Genomic DNA, 22907 nt, shown 5'->3' on the forward strand with positions numbered 1-22907 from the left:
GGCATGCCTAGAGCCTGGCCCTGGCCAGGCAGGTGTCCTGGGATCCCCTCCCTCAGCCTGGCTGCTGGTATTTCTCCTCCAGTTGATAAAATCCAGAAGCTGGATCTCCAGCACCCTCTCTTCTCTGGCAGCACTGCAAACCTGTACATGCGACAACACTGATGCTTATTTGGGACAGCCTGGAGGTGGCATCACTAAAGAGGCCATAACCAGATGCTGTTGTGGGCTGTGGGATAAGTGTATTAGACAAAAGTGAGGAAGAGCAACACCTTCACTTAGAAGATTTGCATCCACAGGGTCTCCTGTGTCTCTGATGCTTCACTTGCACACCCCAAATGAGAAAATGCTTCCTTTGGCTGCCGTCACTGATAAATCAGAGCAAACCTAAGGGGAAGAGAGTTGGAATAGTCATACACACACAGTATCTCCATGTTTGGTTTCAATGTTCAGACTAAATAGGAATGTTCTTCAGCAAGAGCAGGCACCCCTGAAAAGAGCAACCACATTTCTTTACTGGTTCCATCCCACTAACAAAATCAAACATGGAGCACTCCACACTCTTGCTGATCCACCAGTGTGTTTATGGCTCAAGTACAGGTACGGAGCTGGAGCAGCCCTCCTCTGCTGGCTCCTCAGCACGTGCTGCTCTCGAGAGCCGAGGGCAGCGTCTTGTAGGGGTTGAGGATCCCCTTGGGGTCCAGCATGGCTTTGAACTGCTGCATGAGCACCACTGCCTCGCGTGGTTTGCTGTACTGAATGAACTGCTTCTTCTTGAAGCCCAGCCCGTGCTCTGCACTGATGCTCCCACTGCATCTTGCAGTCCACTCATACACAAAGGGCTCGATGGCATCCAGCAGGGAATGACTGTAGGACTCTGCCGTGATGTTCAAGTGCAAGTTCCCATCTCCTGGAAGAAAACATTGCACAGGTGGGTCTGGGAGAAAAACTTGGTGGCCCTGCAATGGATACTCATTCCTAGCTCCTCCACATTCTCAAACAACAGGGCCTTTGTTAGTCTGCAAACTGTGCAAAAAGGACAAGCTCACTGTCCTACAAAAATCAGCCTCTCCGTGCACAAATAATTCAAATAGGATCTTTGCTTTTCATGCTCCCGGTGCAATATTTGAGGAAGGGTTCCAAGTTAAGCTACTTTCAAACTCCGACTTCTGTGATTTTAAAATTCCCACTGTGCTGCATTAATGATTGTGCCACCACTGTGATGCCATGACAAAGACTTCCCCAATGGCATTTCATAATGATCATTAGGTTTTAACGTGGCCCTTCATCACTTTTTCTCTCCCTATTATGTTTGTGCAATGCTCTAAATGCGCTTTGGCACCATGTCAACAGAAACAAAGAAAGCAGAACAATTTCTCCTTTTGCTGCTGCTTGTGACAGTATTTTATTAGGCACAGAGTTGCTGGGTACTCCGAAAGACGAAACACACAAAGATAAATACAACTTACTCACCCTCCTCCCGCAGGAACCTCTTCCTGCATCCTAGCAAACCCTCACAACACACACAACACACGGCTTAGTCCTTAAAGAGCTACCACAGGGAGCCTTTGTTATGCGACATGTCTTTCAAATGATCCTTAATCAAGTATGCTCAAGAGTGTTCCATGGTTTTTTTGTAAAGAACAGCTCTTCTAAGAGACCAATTTACCTGCTTGTAAAATCAGATTTGTTTCCCAGCATGCTGACAAATCTATCAGCCTTTTTGTGCATTTATCACTATCACTCTTTCTCTCTCAGAGGGTTAATGGCTCACAAAAAATTGATTTCCAGGAGGATTAATCACTTTGGACAAGAAAGTGGTTATCTGCCAAATGTGTCTAAGTACATCAACCAAATTGATGGTCCAGTTGAACAAATTACATCTTTTAAAAGAAAGTACACAGCAAGAAGACACAGATGACCAGTTCCATGGTTCACTGGCCAGCAACATGCCATCGCTGTATGGAGAACAGTCTGAAAGCAGTGCAATTCAAACACAAAGATCCTGACGCACCCTCCTCTTCCACAGCCCTCTATTAAAGCCTCTCACTAATTGCTGCACGGTGAAACCTGCAGCACAGAAGGGCCATCACCGCCTTTCCCAGCACCCCCACTTACCCAAGTGGCCGTAGCCCACCACATTTTTGGCACTCTGGCCCAGCCGAGCCCTCATATCAGTCACGAGGTCGTAGAGCTTTCCCACAGGCAGAGAGATGTCATACTTGTACACATAACCCTCGTGAGTGAGGGCCTCGGTGATCCTCTCCCGCAGGCCCCACAACATCTGAGGAATCAAGGATCACAGAAATCCATATAAACCAAGCAGCTCTTGGGTTCCATGCATATACCAAACATCAGTCTGAACACTTCCCTATATAAAACACAAATCCATGTCAAAGAGATTTGTGGAAGAGGAAATGCTGACTTGCCTTTATTTTCTTGCCGTCCGTTGCCACAGTTCCATCAGTGACCAAACCAGAAGCCATGGCCTGTTCTAGGAAGTTGTTCAATTTCTCCTCATCATGGGTTGAGTTGGAGCCCGAAGTTTCAATTAAAACATAAAAAGGGCTGTCTGAGAATGAGGGAGAACAAAGTAAGCAGATGCCTTGGAGCAAAACAGAGGAATTCAGGGCAGGTTTTGGAGCTTTCCCCACATGTTATGTGCCCAGACTCTCTGGTGCCAGGGAGGGCAGTCTTTTATCTGTAGGGCACTTCACTGACATGCTCTATCTTTTCTTTTGCAACCACTTTCCAGAAAGCTAGCAGTTTTGTGAGGACACATACAAGTAAAAAAATCTCATCTTTAAAGATAAAAGGTGGTTGGAATGGATAAACTAGATACAAAAATTATGAGGGATGCCCACACAATCACCAACTTTTGAAAAGTCAGTGAGTCAACTTTTTAAAATTAGTCCCTTTTTAAAAGTGTTTAAAACTAGTTTAAAAATCCCCAAGAAGTACAGTGCCCCCTTCTACAGTGTGAATGTCACTGGTACCTGTCACTGGGCTGGACAGCTTGAGATGTCTCTCAACCAATTCCATGCACTTCTCATCCATGAACTCATAAGCAGACAGGATCTCGCCCAGCATGGCTCTGCAGGTTGTGAATGTTTCCAGAACCTTAGCAAAACTCTGACACCCTTCAGACAGAACACAGACAGGAATCAGGACCAAAAACAGACATCACCCCAAACCCTTTGGAGGTTTCTGAGAAGTAAACAATTTTCAGTGAAGGCTCCCTCACAAACAACTCTGGACCTGCTGAGGGACACCCAAAAGCAGCTTTTAAGCAGCTGTGCCTGGCCATGTACTCTGCTGATCCAGAGCCTGACCTGCAGATGTGACTTCTCAGCCTTGCCTTGTCACCTTGTTGCCCACCTGACTCCTGGATGGTGGCTGCCTCTGCCTACTGTCACAGTCTTGCTCTGCTCATCTCTTGAGCCTCTTGAGTGAGGGGACTGTCCCACCTGCCTCCTCACCCTGTTGAACTCCTGGCTCCACTTTCCTTACAGAACAACCTTCCCTTGCAGGTATTTCAACAGATATTAAATATCTGCACGGGTATTTTAGCACAGAGCCCTACACTATTACCCAGAACCAGCTGATGCTGGCAGTCCAGCTCAGCAGGCTGAGCAGTGCTTTTTCTTCTCCATCCCTGTTCCCAGCCTCTGAATTCAGGTGTGAAATCATTAATATCAGTTTCTACCTAGGAATGCCAGATTCACAGCCTTAGGCTTCTGAGGACAGAGTATGGAGACAGCAGTGATAACTCCCAAGGTGCCCTCGGATCCTATGAAGAGCTGCTTCAGGTCATAGCCCGTGTTATCTTTGCGCAGAGAGGTCAGACAGTCCAGAGCTGAGCCATCAGCCAGCACCTGTGGGAACACAGGGGCCCAGTCAGAGCACCTGGGTAGGAATCTGCTGTCATGAACTTACCTGTGACCAAGCTGATGGGAAGTGTCACTCACCTGGAGCACAGGGACACAGCTGCAGCCCACACTGCTCCTCCAGCCCCAGCTCTTCCCCCCCTCTATATCCTACCTGAATAGGACAGAGTAGGCATTTCCCTCCTACTTCTCTCCTTCCATCAGGACAAGTAATAACAGTAGATCTAGTTTGCTCTGCTTTTCTTACAAGTGGTGGAGAAGACCAGCCATTCTCTGCAGCCCTAGCTCTTATTATCCAGCAGAAACAAGGAACAGTTAAGCAGAATTAAGTAAACCCTCTGCCACTTGAGCCTTAAATCAAGGCTGACTATCTCCAAGAGAGGTTATTCATGGCTATTCTGACACTAGAGCCAAACTGACGTGAGACAAATGCTTTCCTTTCTAAGCCTACACAGTAAAACCATGCCATGCTTTTGTTCCCTGTCCAAATTTCTTCCCATTAATACTTTGCTCCCCAGCCCCGAAAACTTTTAGAACTCCTAATCCAGCCTTTACACCCCAAGGCACTCACCTGTAGGACAGGAGCAGCTGAGGAACAACAGAGACTCTAGGACACAGCCAGCAGCCAAATGAACCCAAAGCAGACAGCTCTGTTATGGGGTGAGCTTTAAACCTTAAGATGATCTTTAAAGTCCTGTCCAACACAAACCAGTTTGTGATCCTATGATTCTATTAAAATTCGAGTGAGCAGCCACTAGAAAAGAGTGTTCCAGAGACCCTCTGCTCAGAGGAACCAACTCCATTCAGATAACCTGGGATCCCCCAATCTCTCCCTACCTTCTTTTCACTTGTCTGGACGAGAAAACCACCTAACACCTCCTCTGTCAGCAAGCACTGGAAGTCAGGAAGCTGGAAACTGCAGCAGCAATAACATGCTACATGCATGAAGACATGCAGGTCACAGAAGGTGACCCTTCTCAAAAGAGACCAACAAGGAAAATTTAAGAGTGGAAGCCTGGAGAGGAACTTGGCTGTGTGCTGGATAGTTAGAAGAACAGGAAGCAGTAAGAAGCAGAGGATCAAACAGAAAGGAACTGCCAGGTACTCGCCTTACCACTTCCAGGCCCAGCACCGTCCCTCGCAGAGAGCCGTATCTCAAGAGCCGCAAGCCTCCGGCATTGGTGGCCACGTTCCCCCCGATGTGACAGCTGCCCTTGGCTCCCAGGTCGAGTGGCATGATAAACCCCTGCTCCTCCAAGTACTCGTTGAGCCTCTCCAACACACACCCCGCTTGGCACACGAGGATCCCTGCAACAGAAACGCCCTGCTACAAGCTGATGGCTGAGAAGAAGGTGCCTCCTCAAGAAGCAGGAGCAGTATGAGCAGATGCAACCACCTCTTCCTTCAAAACTTCCTGGGATTCAGCTTAAACGCACGAGTCTGTGCATGCTCCAGGGAACTGCCCCCTCCTCAAGCCTCAGGGAGCTTTGCTATTGCCTCAACATCTGGTCACCTGGTGACTGGTAAAACACAACCACATTAGGCGTGTCTCTGCCTTAAAGGAAAAGCAGCCTTTCCCTTTAAGCCCTACAAAAACTTTGCATGTATACGTAGACTTGGCTGCTGTTGGGGGCAATGGGGAATGGTTTAAATTCTCTCTGTTGCTATCTCTCTTTGAACAGAGATACTCACACCAGCCTGACCCCTAACCCCCCAAATTCAAACAAACCTCCTTATGATGCTGCTGAACCCTGCTGATCCTGCTGTTATCTGTTCCCAGGAAAATGCCTGTTTTGGGGCTCATTTCTGTGCCTTGCATCTCTGGAATATTTACCAGACACTTTGTCAAAGCTGATGATCTGGTTCATGAGAGCAGTGGAGAGAATGATCTCGTCAAAGACAGGAACGCTGCCCCCAACAAGGCCCGTATTACCCCCCTGAGGGTTCACTGCCAGGTTCCTCTCATGGCAGTACCTGGAAGGAAAAAGGTTTCTGAATTTTTATGCATTTAAAAGCCATAATCAGTCTGTCAGTGAAGTTTCACCTCTACATGAACGTCTACTGTTGTGACAGCGCTCCTTAAAAATTAAGCAGCATTTCACCGGAAGATTAAACTGATGCAAGGAGACAGTTTCAATGACAAAGAGAGAAAGTGCAACTCCTGTCTTAGCCCAGCACTGGGCAAAGAACCAACACTTGGGGTTAGCCCCGTGTGTATCTAGGTGTGTGGCACACACCATCTGCCTGGAAAGCACTGCTTATGTTTCTACCGAAGCTGTTCCTGCAGCAGACTGTGTTAACAGCCTGGGCTCCTCAGTGGGCTCTGACAGCCAGCCTCTGGCAGTGGTTTCAGACATGACTGCTCTCCTCCTTCCAAGAAATTAATGCCATGTAGGCAACAAAATGTGCACCTGTGCCTCAGCTGCTCCACCTGCCACATCCCTGCCAAGCACCACCCACCACATCCTCTCTGAGCTCACAGCAGCTCCCGCACAAGGGATGGCACAGAGCCCCGCGGCACCAGAGTCCCTTGAGAAGCCCTGCCTGCCTTTCCTGTGCTCTGCATCCCTGTTTTAACAGAGCCAGGAGCAGGCTCCTGCAGCTTTCAGCTCCTCAGCCAGTGATCTGGCACAGTACTGCCCAACCAGAGCTGTGCTCACACCAGTGAACCACGGGATGTGGATAAAACAGATCCTCAAACTGCCCAGTTCTGCCCTAACCTTTACCGTTTCAAACAGACCCTCCTGAATCTTTCACAAAACTTCTCCTTTCTGAGCACCTGTACAATAGCTAACTTTAGTCATTTATCAGAAGAGAAAAGTCATGAAGAAAAATGCCTCAGCAACTCCAATGCTTAAGAAATCGGTGTCTGAACACCTACAAGTTCCCTTCACCTGCCAGATCATCCCTGACTCAACCCAAGTTTCCTCAGCACCAAGCCCAGCAGAAAAGGTCCACATTACCTGAGAACCTGAGACACCTCTGCCGTTGTCTGTGGCTTCAACACCAGCTGGCTGCAGCCTGCAATGAAAGCAAGGGACTCTCAAGGCAAGCTGTGGCTCTGCAGAGGTCAGAAAGAAACAGGTGGGAAAGCATGAGGTGGGAAGTAACAATGCTCCCTCCACTGTTAGGCATTTTCAACCACTTTGACAACAAACATTTCAACAGCAGCCTTTCCCTTTAAGCCCTGCAAAAAGTTTGCATGTATAGGTAGCCTTGGCTGCTGCTGGGGGCAATGGGAAATGGTTTAAATTCTCATGGAATCTTTGACAGAAGCAACAGAGAACTCACAATGCTTGATTTAGAATCACAGGATGATTTGGGTTGGCAAGGACTTAAAAGCTCATCTCATTCCACGGGCAGGGACACCTTCCACTAGCCCAGGTTGCTCCAAGCCACATCCAGCCTGGCCTTGGACACTTCCAGGGATGGGGCAGCCACAGCTTCTCAGGGCAACCTGTGCCAGGGCTTCATCACCCTCACAGGGTAGAATTTCTTCCCAGTATCCCATCTAACCCTTCCCTCTGGCAGTGGGAAGCCATTCCCCCTTGTCTTGCCACTCCAGGCCCATATAAAAAGTCCCTCTCCCTCCTTTTTATAAGCCCCCTTAAGGTACTGGAAGGCTGCAATCAAGTCTCCCAGAAGCTTTCATATTCTCCTCTGAGGTTCAATCAAAACTCTTAGGTGAATCAATTTGTCTCAGGAAAAAAATTAATTATTAAGTTAGAGAGTTAATTTTTTTTTTTAATGAAAGCCTGTAAGTTTACCAGGTACCAGGTAATTCTTAAAGGAATATTTTTATGAGGAAAAACTCATTTTGGAGGGGCAGGCACTCATGTGGTCTCTGGTGACCAGTGACGGGACCCTAGGGAACAGCTGGAGCTGTGTCAGGAAAGGGTTAGGCTGGATACCAGGAAAAGGTTCTTCCTCCAGAGGGCGGTCGGGCACTGAAGAGGCTCCCAGGGAATGGGCACAGCCCCAAAGCTGCCAGAGCGTTTGGACAACGCTCCCAGGCACCGGGTGGGATTCTTGGGGTGTCTGTGCAGGGCCAGGAGCTGGACTCGATAATCCTCATGGGTCCCTTCCAACTCTATAGCCTGTACAGATGTGACCCGCCACAAATAAAGCTGGCAAAATTATTGCTCCGGCAATGAACAGAGGCAGGAAGGGAAGTTTCACCAACCGAGCCCAAAGCAGCAGCTCCGCTTACCTCGCACCGACTTCAGCCAGTCCACGTTAAAGGGCTTCACCTCCTCCTCGCCGGTGACGACCCTGCCGGGCATGAGGCGCTCGAAGAAGGCCACATCGCCGTCCGCCAGCCGGGCGAAGGGCAACCTCCGCACCGCGTAGCGCTCGCAGGTCGCCACCACCTCCCGGCAGCAGCCCCTGCCCCGGGGCACACCCGGGGCTTCCCGGCTGCGGCCGCGCTGCAGGACCGGCCCGCGGCAGCTCCTCAGCCAGGCGGCCCCGCGGCTCCACAGGGCTGTGGAAGCCATGGAAAAAAAAAAAAAAAAAACAAAAACCCAAAACCCGCGGCCTTGTTTGTTGCCCTCTCCCCGCGGCCTCAGGGAGTCTCTCCCGCCGCTGCCACCGCACAGCCTTCGCCGTGGGGGTGAGCGCGGAGCGGGGAATTCGGGATTATCCCGGTGCTCGGGAGATGCCAAGGAGGCGCCGTGGCCGGGAAGCGCCGGGAACGCGCGGCGCGCCTCACGCCGAGCCGCCAGGGGGCGCTGCCGCCCGCCCGCGCTGAGCGCGAACGCGCTCAGCGCGGGCGGGCGGCAGCGCCCCCTGGCGGCCGGAGGTTGCAACAGCACCCCCCCCACACCCCCCTCATCCTCACACATTTATTCCCAAAAATACTTTATTTATAATATAATCCAACATCTCCAAGATTCAAAAATACAGATATACATTTCTTATTTTTTGGGTTTTTTTTGTTTTTTTTTTTAACTTTACATTCCTCTTTCGCCCCCCCCCCCCCGTCTCATTTCGGGTAATTGAGTGAAAGTCGTTCTCGACCTCCGGTTTGGATGAGCTGCAGTAAAGCTGGGCCTCTGGCGGGGCTTTTTGGGCAATGTTTAGTGGGACTTTCCTTTAGGGATCACCCTTCTCCAGGAAACATTTAACACTGTACATTCAAAAGTCAGAAGATTTAAATCCTTTAGTAAGCGAAAATGAAGGCTGCTGGTATTTCTGTCTACAAGGAGTCGTAAAAAAATCTCTACAACCAGGTCTAAGAGGGCAGCAGACGCTCCTGAGCCCATCCAAGCCCTGCACTGGCATGTTCCCAGTGGGAGAGTTTATTGCTGGTATCAGATCTCAGATGCTCTACACATCACAGATGTTGTAAAGAAGAGGAGAATGTTGTACCTCACACTATTCATAATTCCTAGCAAATTATCCTTCCTTTTGAGAGCTCTACCTTCTAGAGCTTGTTTTCCTTTTTGCTTTGCTGGTTCAAGTAGAAAATACTCTTCGAAGCCCCAAAAGTACTTCTAAAAATGTGTCTTGTTATCCTACCTGACCAGAATTTTGGAGCTGAGGGAAGTCAGCTCCACACTGGCTCACCCACAGCTGCTCTCTTCCCTCACGGCATGTTTCCAGCATGATCTCCAGAGTGGAATTTTGAGATCGTTTCAAATCAAATGCTTAATCCATGGCAATACCAGTACTAACAAAGCCTTAGGAAAAGAAAGGGAAAAGAAGTTGTCTACAACACCATTGGATGGAAGGGGAAAACAAAACCTGGAACAGCATCGACACGGGTTGTCAGGACACAGCAATGCTCCCACTCACTCCAGTGCAGTGGGGGAAGGAGGAGCAGCTCTCACCCACTGGTGACTGGATTACAGGCTGGCTCCTGAGGTATCACAACTCTGCTCTGATGAAGAGGCAGGAGAAGAAGAGGGCTCGCTGTACTCCAGGCCTGTGTGACTGTGCTGTTCCTCCTCCTTCCCTCCAGCACTCCAGCTTTAATTTCCCTGCCTGCTTTCCACGTGCTACTCCACGGCAGCAATGACAAATGTGCATCACAAATGTGCATTTTCATGCACAGAACTCTGCAGACTTCATCTCTCCGTGATGCAATGTAGTAAAGACACGTGCAACATCACACTGGAAATAACAGGACCCTGAAGACTAGGATGTTTTTCCTAAAATCCATCCTTTTTTTCTGCCATAAATCAATATTCACAGAAAAGCTGCCTCACGATTGAGAGGTTTCTTCTATGTCAGCAGCAAGCAAAAAGCCCCACAGAGTGAAGTGGCAGGAGCTGTGTTCTACTTTCCTTCACGGCAAAACATGAGGAAGAGGCTCAGTGCAACAGGAAAAGCCTTCTTTCTTTTGAGAGAACACGTGCCAGCATATGAGTAGAAGTGTTTTTAATCTTCTGTACTATTTATTCAGCAGAAGAGAAGTTTATCTGGAAGTTTCTTTATGCCTTTCCAGCAGTCTATACCAGGAGCTCCTGCACACTGGTAGGGAAAGCAGCACACAGCCCTGCACAGAACTGCCACCAACACCCATCAGGGACCAGAGCCAGCAAAGTTCATGAGTTTGGGGCTTTTTTTTTTTCCTCCTTCCACCAGCAGGGAGGAAACCCTGCAGGCACCTTTCCTCACTACATCTTCCATTGGAGGCAGGTAAGCCTCGTGGTGCAGGAGACAGATATGAAGGCAAGGCTTATCTCTGCTCTTCCCTCAACTTCGGCATCCACTGTATCTCAGAGGAAGGAAAAAAGAGACTTTTGCTTTCCAACTCCTGATTTCCCCTCTCCCTTCTGCTGCAGCCACTGACACTGTGCTAATCCAAGGATTCACATTCATCATCTGAAAAGGCAGCTAAAGAAGTCAAGAACATGCAAATGTGGCCCATTAAAAAAAAGGACAAGAAGTCCTGTTGGAACATTCCTGAATGGCCTTCTTCAACAGCAGAGCCACGCCATCATGGGAACAAACAGTGTCCTCATGGAGCCTTTCTCTAAAACCTGATTTCCTGATTTACCCAGGTGCCACACAGGCAATCACAGCTAACAATTCAGGCCTTCATCTTATTTTGTGAATAAATCTGACCTTCTCTGTCTCTCTCTCCAAGAACACTGCAGGTTTCATCTTCACAGTGATGTACTTAAAGAATCTTCAGGGAAATGGAAACAGCCAGAAAAGGCAACACCCTCTCTCAGTATTATTGTGCAAGACTAACATAAATAAAATCTCCGTGGCAAAGGGATTTGGGACTCCCTCCCAAAGTCTTAGGAAAGAACAGGAATTTCAACTGGCCACTGGATAATTAAATATCATACCGGAAAAAGATGGAGGATAGATTAACAAAAAATAATCAAAGGTAATATTGCAACATGGATGAAGGAATATATTAAATTCTTCTTGCCTCGGTGGTGTATTCCCCTCTACTCCTTACTTCTTTTTCTTTCTTTCCTGAACACAACGAGGACAAAACCTGTAAGAAAAAAGAGGCAGTAATTAGCTCCTGGAATTAACAGCACAGAGCCCAAGAACTGTTTTTAATATTTGTGCACAAATAAGCCTGCTTCTGACTGGCAACTTGTTAATTTGATTTAAACGGTCCATTAGATAAAAATAACAAGCCCACGGTCCTTCCCAAGATGAGCACATACAGAGGTAGAACCCTGAGAAGTCTTCAAAATATTCCTCCAAAAGTGAAATGAAGAGGTATCTGTCTCTCAGTTTTAAGCACAGCCACAACTAGTGACAGCAAAGCTCAGATGTAACACATCCATGTTCACACAAGCCTCAGGTTAAAACCTGCTCTGTTTATCAGGCAGTTTTGCTCCCACCAGAACCTAAGACTTCTGTGGAAATGGATTTTAAGAACAAGGTTTGTCTTGTATCTTCTACCCTCAAACAAAATCCCCAGTCACAGTGGATTCAAACCCTCTGATGAGAAGAGCAAAGCTCCTCTGCCAGGCTCACAGTAAGGTTTTAATTCTTGTTGAGGCAAACTGCAGCCTGATAAAAATCCCAAAGCTGAATGTTGTCCCACTCACCATTTCCCTTTTGGTTTGGTGGTCAGGTCCACACATGCAAAGTGGAACCACTCAATTGGGCACTGCAAAAGAGAAAGGAAAAACCCACAGGGGAGATTCTTAGTGATTCACAAACGTTCCCATCATTTGGTATGAGCTAACCGAGCAAGGACCCCCTCCTCGGATTGTACAGGGGTGGGAGGCAACAAACATCTGAAAACCAATCATCTCTCAGGTGCTTACATCTGGGTTGTCACAGCCAATCATCTCTCCATAGGACACCTGGTGACACAGGCAGTAGGTGGGTTCGTTGGGATCCACTGGCATGTCCAGGACATCTGAGGGATGCACTGACAGGATGGTATCAGCAAACTCCGACCTGTGGGCAAGGCAGAGTCAGGACAAAACAACTCAGACAACACTGTGTTACAAAGGGAATGGCTTCCCACTGCCAGAGGGCAGGGTTAGATGGGATATTGGGAAGGAATTCTTCCCTGTGAGGGTGGGGAGGCCCTGGCACAGGGTGCCCAGAGAAGCTGTGGCTGCCCCATCCCTGAAGTGTTCATGGCCAGACTTGGAACAACTCAGGCTAGTGGGAGGTGTCCCTGCCCACGGCAGGGGCTGGAATGGGATGGTCTTTAAGGTGCCTCCCAACACAAACCATTCTAGGATTTGATGTTTCCGAGATCTAAATCCTACTTGGAAAAATTAGTGTTTTACAGTATCTTCCCTAAACCACATGACCCTGTTCTAGAGTTTATATTACATTACCACAATCCAGTAATTAAAATCTTAAGGTAGGTTGGATCAAACACAGTATTAAGAAAGGGATCTGTAGATGTCATGAGTAAAGTAATGAAATTATCGCACAGATCACTCCTGGCTGTGAGTAGAATAACCTGTTTGGAGTTTTTCCCCAGCCTGTTTTAATAGACATGTTTTCTCATTGTCAGGCATGAGTGAACCCTCTTACTCTGACAGGGGTGTGTTGACATGCCAGTAGCAGTCCATAGAAACTACTTTTAAGTTTCCTGCCCCTCCATTTAGCCAGCTGAAAATACCAGAATAAACCAAGCCCCTTTAATAGAAATCCCATCTCAGAGAGGGGACATGCTTTCCTCCTTGCCTCTCAAAACCAAATCAGATTATTCAAGGCTACCTAGGACACTATCCTTCAAAAACAACCCCCAAAATTCTCCAAGACTTCTAGAACAGCAGCACGTCAGTTTCTGTCCTGATGGACAAGTGAGTTTCTTTAACCATCAAGACCACAAACAACTGTTAAAAATAGCCCAGTGACAAAAATCAAAGCTATTTTCTCTCCCAGCTTGCCAACAGCAACAGGGAGGCTGATCCTGTCCTTCCAGTCAGAGTGTTCCAAGCATGCTGAGCTTCCACATGCCAACCAAGGAGTTAATTAACGATGCTGGCCTGTCCTAAGCAGGACATTAATGAAATGGAGTAAGACCAGAGCACTCTTAACACCGCTCGCCATCCGGACACAAGTCATAAATAGGGTAACACGAGCTTGTGGAAAATTCATGAAGTGCCAAGCCCAAGGCCCTGGAGTTGTGCCTGGCCCTGCCTTACCCTCCTTTGAGTTTCTTTTTCTTTGGTGTATCTTCTTCAGATGTTCTCCTGCCTCGACCACGAGAGCTTCTTTTGTCTTTCTGACTTCGTCCCTCTAGAAAGGAAAAACAACCCCATTGTTTCAGCCTATTTGAGTGGCAGAAACATCCCCAGCTGTTGCTCTTTTGATGCAGTTACTGTCTTGAAATCCCTATTTCATACATAACTGAGTAATCCTTATTATACATGTAATTGAATACGCTGACTGAAATGCATTTTTGAGCCAAAAATACACCAAACTGACAAGTACAACTGAGCACCAAACTTTAGTGTTTGCAGTTCTGGCAATAAAGCACTGCAGGACATCAGCCCAAGTCATAAACAGCATCACACTTGATTAGACATGCAGTATTTTTTTTTAAATCTCAGTATATCCTTAAACACAGTTAATAGGTTACTCAATAACTAACATAACTTTTATCTCCACCTCCCTGCTCCCACCCCCTATTTCATAGTTCAAAGGCATCAAGCTGTGCTGCTGTATCCACATTCCAGTGTCACTGTAATCCCACAATATTTCAGCATACACTACAGAAACTGGTATCTTCCTTTAACTCCTAATTTTTCCTGAAACTAAGACTGTTACACACACCAGTGCAGTTTTGGCACAGCACTCTCCTTAGAGCCAGGATGAACAACTTCAGGATGATCTGTGCAACAGTTAAGTTTGATCCCAGCACCACATTTCTCTTCATCTCTTGCCCACTGTAAACATCTTGAAGAGCATTAAAAACAAGCAGAGAATGGTGCGCTTCTTTCCTTCCTCCAGAAATAAGAGCCTATTTTACATCTCAGCCTTCCTGGTTTGATATTCCAAGTGCTGGAAAAGGCTCTCAGTTGTATCAAATTTACCCACTTTTCAGGCTTCGAGATCCAGGGGTTTCGAAGTCGCTGCCTTCCAGTTTATCTTTGAGATCAGCTTCAAACCGCGCCAAGTCTGCATCCAGCCGGCGGATGTGCTTATCCACCTGCACCAAGAGGAAACCACAAACTGAATTACAAAGAAACACACACACAAAAAAGAGAGCCCCAACGAAAACAGGAAGGGCTGAAACAGTGCCTGTTATCGGCACAAACAGAGTGTGGGACCACAGAGCAAGGCATGGAAGGGGTACAGGCTGGGAAAAGGGAAATGGCACCCACAAAGGGAACGAAGGAGGAAAAAGCAGGAGGAGCCAATCCCTCTACAAGTGAGCAGAAAGGAAGGTAGCATAAAGGAGAGTCAAAGCAACTCAGACTAATGATTTTCAGAACAGAACAAGATGAGAGACACTGAAATAACTGGTTTGTCCCTGCAAATTTCAAAATTCAAATACAGCCCCTGAAATGTGTCAAGTTTTTCACTGGTACTCCACTGTCATGTGAATCAAAGGAGTTTAGCAATAAATACAGACAGAGGTTGACAATCCTCAATAACAAGTCAACACACATTAATTAAGTACCTTGTACCACCCTGGCTGCAATAAAGTGACTTTCAGAACAGGGATTTTAATCCACCACCCCCAAACTGTGCTGCTGCAATACTTTGTCATCAAATGAGCTCCCTAGTTATCTAGGGCACTGATATTCCTGGGACATCATTTCCTTTACTGCAGTATTTGATGGCAATAAAACATCTACTGCAGCTGTAGCAAAACCCAAAGCATCTCTACAAGCTGGACAATAAACACTTAGTACAGTCAAAAGGATTCCTCTCATTCAAGTTTCATCCAGGGGGGTAAAACACACGGAGATAAGAATTATTCAAGGGACAGGAGAAAAAAAAAAAAGTGGAGAGCTGCATCTTAAGAAATGGGATTTTCTCACAAGGTCCACTGAGGAGACTTTGGCACCCAATAAACCAAGGCAATCGAGCAGAATTCCTGCTGCTCCTCCACAACATAGTACAGCAGCTGGCTTAAAACAATTTTGCTTTCAACTAAGACCAGCCCTAAATAAATTATCAGTGACAGAGAGCTGCCAAGGAGGAGGGAGTGGGGTAAATTTACTGGCAGTATCACACAGCAGACGAGTACTACTGATAAAGTCACCTCCAAGTGGGACAAACTCACTAATTCTTCAGCAAAAGAGAAACCTGGTGCCACAGGAGAAGGCTTTTTGGGAATGGCAACAGTGAGAAATACATGCTTGAAGACTCCCAATTTGTTTAGGTAAGCTATTAAAACAAAAAACCATAAAAAAAAACCAGCCAGAGAAAGCTGACACTGTGAGGTATCTCCACGTGCACCACTCCAGAGAATGCCCATGGTTTCCATGGCTCACCATCTCGTAGGTCTGCATGGCCAGCTGCACTTTGTCATCACTGTACTCTTTGCACTTGCTGTAGGCACTCTGGATCTTCTTCAGGTGCTCCACTCGCTCCTCAGGTACCATGTTCTTCACTGACTCGATGTACGCTGCTGCCAGGCTGTCGATCTCTGCCTTCTTGTCTGAAAAACACACGAGGAACACGTCAGAGAGCTGCCAGCCAAAGCAGGTATTTTTGGTTTTCTACCTCCTCGTGGTATTTAGGAGACTCTTCCTGAGAGCTTTTACACCCCCCTCAATTCCTGAACGCGTTTTCCTTTTTAAAAACAAAAGCAATTCAGTTAAAGGGTATTCACTCTTTTGACACTTGTGGTGTGAGTCTGCTTTCTCAAGTGTTCTGCAGCTAATTCAGAAGTTAATTTGCAGTCAATTCACAGTTAAGATCAGAAACTGAACCCATGGGTCCACAAGTTTCAGCCTCTCTTCCCACATGCAGAACATTTTATTTGTGGTGCAGTCACTTACTGTTCTGATGGTTCAAAATGAAAATCGTTAGCGTGCAGCCAGATGCCAACAAAAGCTTCAAAAAGGAAGAAAAAATGGTCCTGCAAGGCACACAGGAATCTAGAACTTGGCAGATATGGAAATAAGTGGAAGGAAGGCCATCCAAGTGGCCACTGAGTACAGGGATCGCAGAGCTGTGAATTTAAACTGACAACAAAATCAAGCCCTGTGATGTGAGCTGTATCCTCACAGGAAAGAAACAAACACGGCAGAGCACTCGGGCTGAGAAAAGGAACAGCAATAGAGGAGAGACACATCCTCCAAAGCCCAGCCTCACTGGGCTCTTCCCATCCTCCAGGCCGGGCTCTCTCGGCCTTTGCTTGCTGAAATGCCCGCACTACCTTCTGTTCTCTGATCCAGCTCCCGCATCAGCTGGAAGTTCCTCTGCAGCTCGCACGGCAGATTCTCAATACCTAGAAGAGAAATGCTACTAAATACTCTGAGCAACCTTGTCAACAGAAGGTGTCCCTGCCTATGGCAAGGGCTGGAGCGAGATGAGTTTTACGGTCCTTCCCAACCCAACCCAACCCATCCTGTGAGTCACGTACCATGAGCCGCCCGCTCACCTCAGGAGACCTTGAGCACCGTGCTGGGGGCCTTGGCAGGCCGGCGCTGACGCGGCACCGGCAGCCCAGCCGCGGGCGGGGAGCGGGAGCCCCACGGCAGGGAGGGAAGGGGAGCGGGAGCCCCTGCCCGGCTGACCCCCACAGCCGCCATGCCCTCCCCAGCGCACACCGATGACGTAGCGCGGCGCCCGCCGATGACGCACACACAGGGCCGCGCCCCCCACCCCCCCACGCCGCCCGTGGCGCAGTTTTAATTCCCGCGCTGCCGCCGCCGCCGCCCCCGCCCCAATCCCGCCGCCCCCGCCCCGGCCTCCGCCCCGGCCCCTCGGCCGCCCCCGCCCCGCGCTCACTGTCCAGGTAGTGCTCCAGGTACATGGCAGTCGCCATCTTGCGGCCCGCGCGCCGCTCCCCGCCGCCCGCCGGGCCCGCATGACAAGGCCCGCGGCCTCATCCCGTATTCACGGCCCGCGCGCCGCCCATTGGCCGCCGCCGCCGTTGGCGCTACATATTCATGAGGGGCGGGGCGGGCGGCGATTGGCGGGCGCGGCGGAAGGGGCGGGGCGGCGCGCGGTTGGCGGGCGCGCGCGGGCGGGCATGGCGGCGCGGCGCGGGGCGCTGATCGCGCTGGAGGGCGTGGATCGCGCCGGGAAGAGCACCCAGGGCCGGCGGCTCGTGGAGGCCCTGCGGGCCGCAGGGCACGGCGCCCACCTCATCCGCTTCCCGGGTACGGCGCGGCTGGGAGCGGCGGCCCGGGCCGCCAGGTGCTCGCGGTGAGCACCGGGGACGGGGCGGGATGCCGTCCGGGGGCTCTCGCGGGCTGCCCCCACACTTGACAGATGGACCCTGACGCTTGGACAGAGGGACCGCCCCCGGCCCTGGGCGGACCGACCACCCGTGACAGATGGACCCCCACGCCCGGACAGAGCGAGCGCCCCTCACCCGCGACTGGCGGATAGACCCCTCCCACTCCGGACAGACAGACTGATTCTCCCCCCTGGATGGACCGACCTCTTCCCCCCAGCCTGTCACAGGCAGGTAGATCCCCAGCCCCTTATGAACTGACGTTCTCCCACCCGTGACAAATAAATATACCCCTCACCCTGGCCAGACCTCCTCCACCCGTGACAAACTCCCACCCTGGATGGACTGACCTTCTCCCATCCATGACAGACAGATAGACCCTGCCGTGGTCAGACCAACCTCCCACCTGTAACAGACAGACCCCCAGGACAGATGGACACCCACCTGGGAAGAGCAGTTTGGGGCAGCCTTTGCATCCTCTCCCTTTCTTTCCTACAGACAGGACCACAGAGATTGGGCAGCTGATCAACTCCTACCTGGGGAGGGAAAAGAACCTGGAAGACCACACCATTCACCTGCTCTTCTCTGCCAACCGCTGGGAACACGTGTAAAGATGATGTTTGTTCAGTTGTAAAAGAAAAATGTGTGGTGTTGAATCCCCCACGGTTTGAGCTTGCAATGGGTACAGAAAGCACGAGAATGCGTTCCTGTTCAGACAGGAAAACAGGCTGGAAGTGGTGTCTGAAGGACTCTTACAGCTTTGGGTTTAATCATAGAATCCCAGAATAGTTTGGGTGGGAAGGGACCTTAAAGCCTGCCCAGTCCCACCCCCTGCCATGGGCAGGGACACCTTCCACTGTCCCAGGCTGGTCCCAGGCTGCTCCCAGCCCTGTCCAGCCTGGCCTTGGACACTTCCAGGGATCCAGGGGCAGTTACAGCTTCTCTGGGCACCCTGTGCCAGGGCCTCCCCACCCTCACAGGGAAGAATTTCTTCCCAAAATCCTATCTATCCCTGCCATTGTAATCTTAGATCAGATCCCACAGCTTGTTTTTTTGGAATCATTGGTGCCATATTTCCAACTCCTGTGCTGTACTGGATTAAAGAACTGGGGAGCTGAGACTGAACCAGCATAGACTGTGAATTTACTGTCTTTCCTGAGGATACCTTGCTTTGCCAGGCAGTCCCTGTGAGTGACACTGGTTAAGGAATTGTGCCCAAATTTCCCCTCTAGCCAAAGGCTATGTTCAGCTGTAACTGGCTGTCCTTGCTTTAGTCACAGACTCTGTGTGTGGAGGTGGGGAAATCAGTGTTGGCTGTTGTTTTTACCTGGAAATACAGATTTCAAAATGTTCTCATTTTACAGAAAAGCTTTCCTGGCTCTGCTGTAGTGGCAGTGCCAATTAAGCTGGGAGAACAGAAGGCAGATAAGTGAGCTCTGAGAAGAACTGTCGTGAATTCAGGTGGCAGAGCGTATCACAAAATCTACTGCACCACCTAAAAAGGGAAGAGGACTAAACTGTTCATGTAAATATAATTAATCTGTGATCTTTCCTGTAAGCCCTGGAGCTGCCTAGAGCAGTGCCCAGCGCTTGGCACCCTGAATTTGGGTGTCATGAAAGGGTGTTTGGTCAATGCCTGGTGGAGAATATAAACAGCTCTTCACCTGCCATCTGCATCACAGCTGCCCCTGTGATCTCCATAAATGTTGACTTACTTGGAGTTTTAGATTAACTCCTTTAATTTCTGTCACTATCAAGGAATGGAACTTTATTATTTTATCTCCCTTATGGTTTCAGACCGATGATGAAGGAGAAACTACAGCAGGGGATCACGGTTGTGGTTGACAGATATGCCTTCTCTGGAGTGGCCTTCACAAGTGCCAAAGGGGTGAGTGAGACCTGCAGCAGCCCCTGCCCCTCTCTCTGTTTGGGAAAGCAGCTCCAGGTAGAGGCTGTTGGTGTGAATGGCCATTCTTCTTCTGGGAAATGAGGATTGGAAATGAGGGAAGTTTCAGCTCAGGTATTAACCTCAGGGTGTTGTTCCCCAGAACAAACGGAGAAACTTATTTGGTGACTTTTTGTAAATCTGGACAGACTGCTGGACTGCAAGCTGACCTGTGTGACTCTGGTGAATGATTCTGGGAGTTTGTTTAAGACTCTCTGTACTTGCTCAGGCTGCTGGCCCATGAATTTGTGAAACATAACAGAACCACATACATTTGAAGGGACCTGTGGAATTCATGAAGCCCAGCCTCCAGCAGGCTGCTTGGACCTACATCCTGCCAAGGTTAGAGTATCTCCAGGGATGTATATCCACTCCTTTCTGGGTTCTTCTCTGCTCACCTTCAGAGTAAAAGTGATTTTCTTCATTTAGCCTGAATTTCTCGCATTCCCACTTGTGCCATTTGGCCTGTCCCTGCTTTCAGAACAAGGCAGTCCTGTCAGCCTCCCTCTGAGCCATTCTGCACAGACACTCTTGTCCCACTCCATCATATGTGTCCCATTCCTGCTGAGCAGCCATCAATCCTCGAGGAATTTCCTGTGGTCACAGAAGCTCCAGCCATGCCTGCAGCACCAGCTGTGACCTACGTTCATTCTTGCCCAAGCCTTTCCCTGCTTCCTGGAAGGACTGAGGAGATCCTGGGCCCCCAGGCCCTGCACCCTCACCTGCATCTTCTTCCACCCTCCTCCTTCCCTGGACATTGTGTGGCTTGGGGCTTAACCCTGAGACAGATGCATTGAAGCATTTAGGTGCTAAGCAGGTGTCTGCAAAAGCCCCAAATTAGGAGCCATGACATGTGACACGAGCTGAGTCACCCCACAATTATGATCCCAAATACACATAGGCACAACCAGGAATGTTCTGCTACTCTCTGGTGGGGTAAAAAGGGTGTCTTAAAGTGTCTACATTTCTTTGAAAGCAGCTGGTGACCTGCATCCTCAGCCATGTGGATGCAACCCTTGGGAAGCAGGGATGGCATCCTTTGCTGCTGGAAGGGACCTCCACTGCTTCTTAAAAGAATGGATTTTGGCATGTTTTTCACTCAAGAAGCATTCCCAGAAGAAGGAGAGATGTTGATGCCCATATCTAACACAAAAGCTTACTGGCAGCCAGAGCTCACACCCAGGACGTCGTGGCTTCCAGCTTCTCTTACCCCCTCATGGTATTGAAAAACTCACTGCACATACATCCAAAAAATACCCAGATGCAGAACATCTGGGGAGAAACTGGAGGGCAGATGTGCCTACTCCTGTTAGAGGGAGCTAAGATGTGGATGAGCAGTAAGTGGACGAGCCTCTGTAGTCTCACCAACATCATGGATTCACATGCCCTGATGGAAGTCTTCAGATCTGTCAACAAAATCCCAAAGCTGGAGAAAACTGCATCTCTTGTGTCTGGGCTGAAATTCCTGGGTAGGTAAGTGTTGGAAAGGAGCCTCCATGGGCTCAGAGAGATCTGCACTGCAGCTGTGTGGTGTTTGTGTTTGGGAGCAGCTTTCTTTAGGACTGAGCACGTTTTGGAATGGTAATGGCTGTGCGGAGGCTCAGAGTGTGCCTTGGTAGTGCTCAGATGGGCTCTGCAGAAGAGGCATGAAAAGCTTTTGCTCTGTCCAACTTAAATGGGCACAAGAGGTGCTGAACACCTGACAAAACCTGCTCGCCTCCAAACTGCCAGGACTGAATTCCCACATGGTAAGCTGGGAAATCCCCTTTTCAGTTTGTAGCCTGTGCAGAGTGTTTCAGGTTGTGATTCCTGCCGTCCTTGGCTGTTCCTTTCCCACCTCACTCTCCAGCCAACCTGCTGCTTTCCTGTCTGTGTGTGTCTCACCTCAAACTCGGTTGTCTTTGCTTGGGACAGAACTTCTGCCTGGACTGGTGCAAACAGCCTGATGTTGGACTCCCAAAGCCAGACCTGATCTTGTTTCTCCAGTTAAGCCCGGAAGAAGCAGCAGAACGAGGGAATTTTGGACATGAACGTTATGAGACCAGCCCCTTCCAAGAGAAAGTTCTCCAGTCCTTCTCTTGCCTAATGGAGGACAAGACCCTAAACTGGAAGGTGAGGAAATAACTCTAATAGGCTTGTCATGGACCGGGGTGGGGATCTCTTAATGAGAGCTCCCAAATTCTGCCTGTCATATCCCTGTGCTCCCCCTTCCCACTTCTGCTCAGCAGGACACATTGGGGACCAGCCAAGGGCAGTGTGAGAGGTGGCAGAGAGGGCACTGCCCTGTTCCAGGACACCCTGGTCAGCTCTTTGTGCACTTGGGATGAATCCCTAGCTTACCTGCCTCTGTCACACACCCCAAAGACTGCCAGCAAACAACGTGCAGCTGCAGTTTCTTCTATTTCCCTTCACCCACCCTCACGTCTACTTCTTAAATGTCTGTTCCTCCACACATACTGGTTTTTCCCAAATCCACTCCAGAAACTGCAGAGAGGAGGTGTAATTAGCTCATTTCACTACTCAGGAAGAACAACAATATTGAGTAATGGGGGGAGCAGATGTTAACAACAAGGTTTTTCTCATTTGTTGGTGTCCAGTAACACATTTCTGTATTCTCTGTATCTGTCCTGTATTTTTTTTTTCGTCTTGGAAACAGACATTGGATGCTTCAAAGAGCATTGAAGACTTGCACAGAGAAATCAAGTCCATTGCAGAGAAAACTATGCAGGAGGTTCAGAATAAACCTCTGGGTGAACTCTGGAAATGAAACTTCATACAGGTCTAAAAGAATAAGGGAAAGGTCATTTCTTGGCTCCTCTGCACTTGGATGACTCTGTGACATCCCAGCAGCTACAGCTTAGATCCTGTGTTGTATTCTGGGTCCAAGATGCTGCTGCTGTGCTTGTTACTATCTGCCCCTCCCCTCCATCCTGCATCGTCCCTTCTGCATTTTTTAAATGAGTATACCATGAGCATGTATCAAATTCTTCCTAAAAACCTCCCTCCCCAGTCTGGAGCTCTTGTTCCAGCACCTGGAATTCAGATGTGAGTGTGGAGCCCAGGGCCATCCCTGGACAGAGAGTGTTCCCATTTTTGGGGAATTGCCATGTGTCTGATCATTCTTCCTCTCTAGTAAATGCATCCTCCATGTTCAAACCAGTTTGTAGAGGACTTGCTAATAAATTATTCTTTTAAGCATTTGGCACAGGGCATTTTTTTTCAGTATGATCCTTTATCTTCTAGAAGGATATATGGGAGGTGAAAGTGC

At 49.0% G+C, this 22907-nt stretch overlaps 3 protein-coding genes across 8 annotated transcripts; 1 reads left to right on the forward strand and 2 right to left on the reverse strand.

Annotated features, from left to right (window-relative positions):
- Positions 1-560: 560 nt before the first annotated feature.
- D2HGDH (D-2-hydroxyglutarate dehydrogenase) lies at positions 561-8593 on the reverse strand. 4 transcript variants are annotated; one of them, XM_069024722.1, is made up of 9 exons: positions 8095-8593; positions 6848-6905; positions 5719-5858; positions 4999-5192; positions 3704-3872; positions 2994-3137; positions 2427-2569; positions 2116-2281; positions 561-907 (listed from the first exon to the last, which is right to left on the reverse strand). In XM_069024722.1, the coding sequence occupies exons 1-9, from the start codon at positions 8378-8380 to the stop codon at positions 633-635; spliced, it is 1575 nt and encodes a 524-aa protein (XP_068880823.1). In that variant the 5' UTR covers positions 8381-8593; the 3' UTR covers positions 561-632. The 4 variants fall into 4 exon arrangements, with proteins under 4 accessions (XP_068880823.1, XP_068880825.1, XP_068880824.1 ...); XM_069024724.1 differs by having other exon boundaries at positions 6848-6945; positions 8095-8175; XM_069024723.1 differs by lacking the exon at positions 5719-5858 and having other exon boundaries at positions 4994-5192.
- A 260-nt stretch (positions 8594-8853) lies between these two features.
- Positions 8854-17363, reverse strand: ING5 (inhibitor of growth family member 5). Of its 3 annotated transcripts, none has more exons than XM_069024018.1 (8): positions 17244-17363; positions 16669-16740; positions 15779-15945; positions 14373-14484; positions 13478-13571; positions 12131-12266; positions 11909-11970; positions 8854-11340 (listed from the first exon to the last, which is right to left on the reverse strand). In XM_069024018.1, exons 1-8 carry the CDS (start codon positions 17278-17280, stop codon positions 11298-11300), a joined length of 723 nt encoding a protein of 240 aa, XP_068880119.1. In that variant the 5' UTR covers positions 17281-17363; the 3' UTR covers positions 8854-11297. The 3 variants fall into 3 exon arrangements, with proteins under 3 accessions (XP_068880119.1, XP_068880121.1, XP_068880120.1); XM_069024020.1 differs by lacking the exon at positions 17244-17363 and adding an exon at positions 16894-17051; XM_069024019.1 differs by lacking the exon at positions 17244-17363 and adding an exon at positions 16876-17051.
- A 106-nt stretch (positions 17364-17469) lies between these two features.
- On the forward strand, positions 17470-22837 carry DTYMK (deoxythymidylate kinase). The gene is made up of 5 exons (XM_069024021.1): positions 17470-17617; positions 18193-18301; positions 19492-19582; positions 21554-21751; positions 22296-22837. The coding sequence occupies exons 1-5, from the start codon at positions 17488-17490 to the stop codon at positions 22404-22406; spliced, it is 639 nt and encodes a 212-aa protein (XP_068880122.1). The 5' UTR covers positions 17470-17487; the 3' UTR covers positions 22407-22837.
- Positions 22838-22907: the final 70 nt, after the last annotated feature.

Source organism: Aphelocoma coerulescens, chromosome 9 (genome assembly GCF_041296385.1).
Source record: "Aphelocoma coerulescens isolate FSJ_1873_10779 chromosome 9, UR_Acoe_1.0, whole genome shotgun sequence".
NCBI classification, from domain to species: domain Eukaryota; kingdom Metazoa; phylum Chordata; class Aves; order Passeriformes; family Corvidae; genus Aphelocoma; species Aphelocoma coerulescens.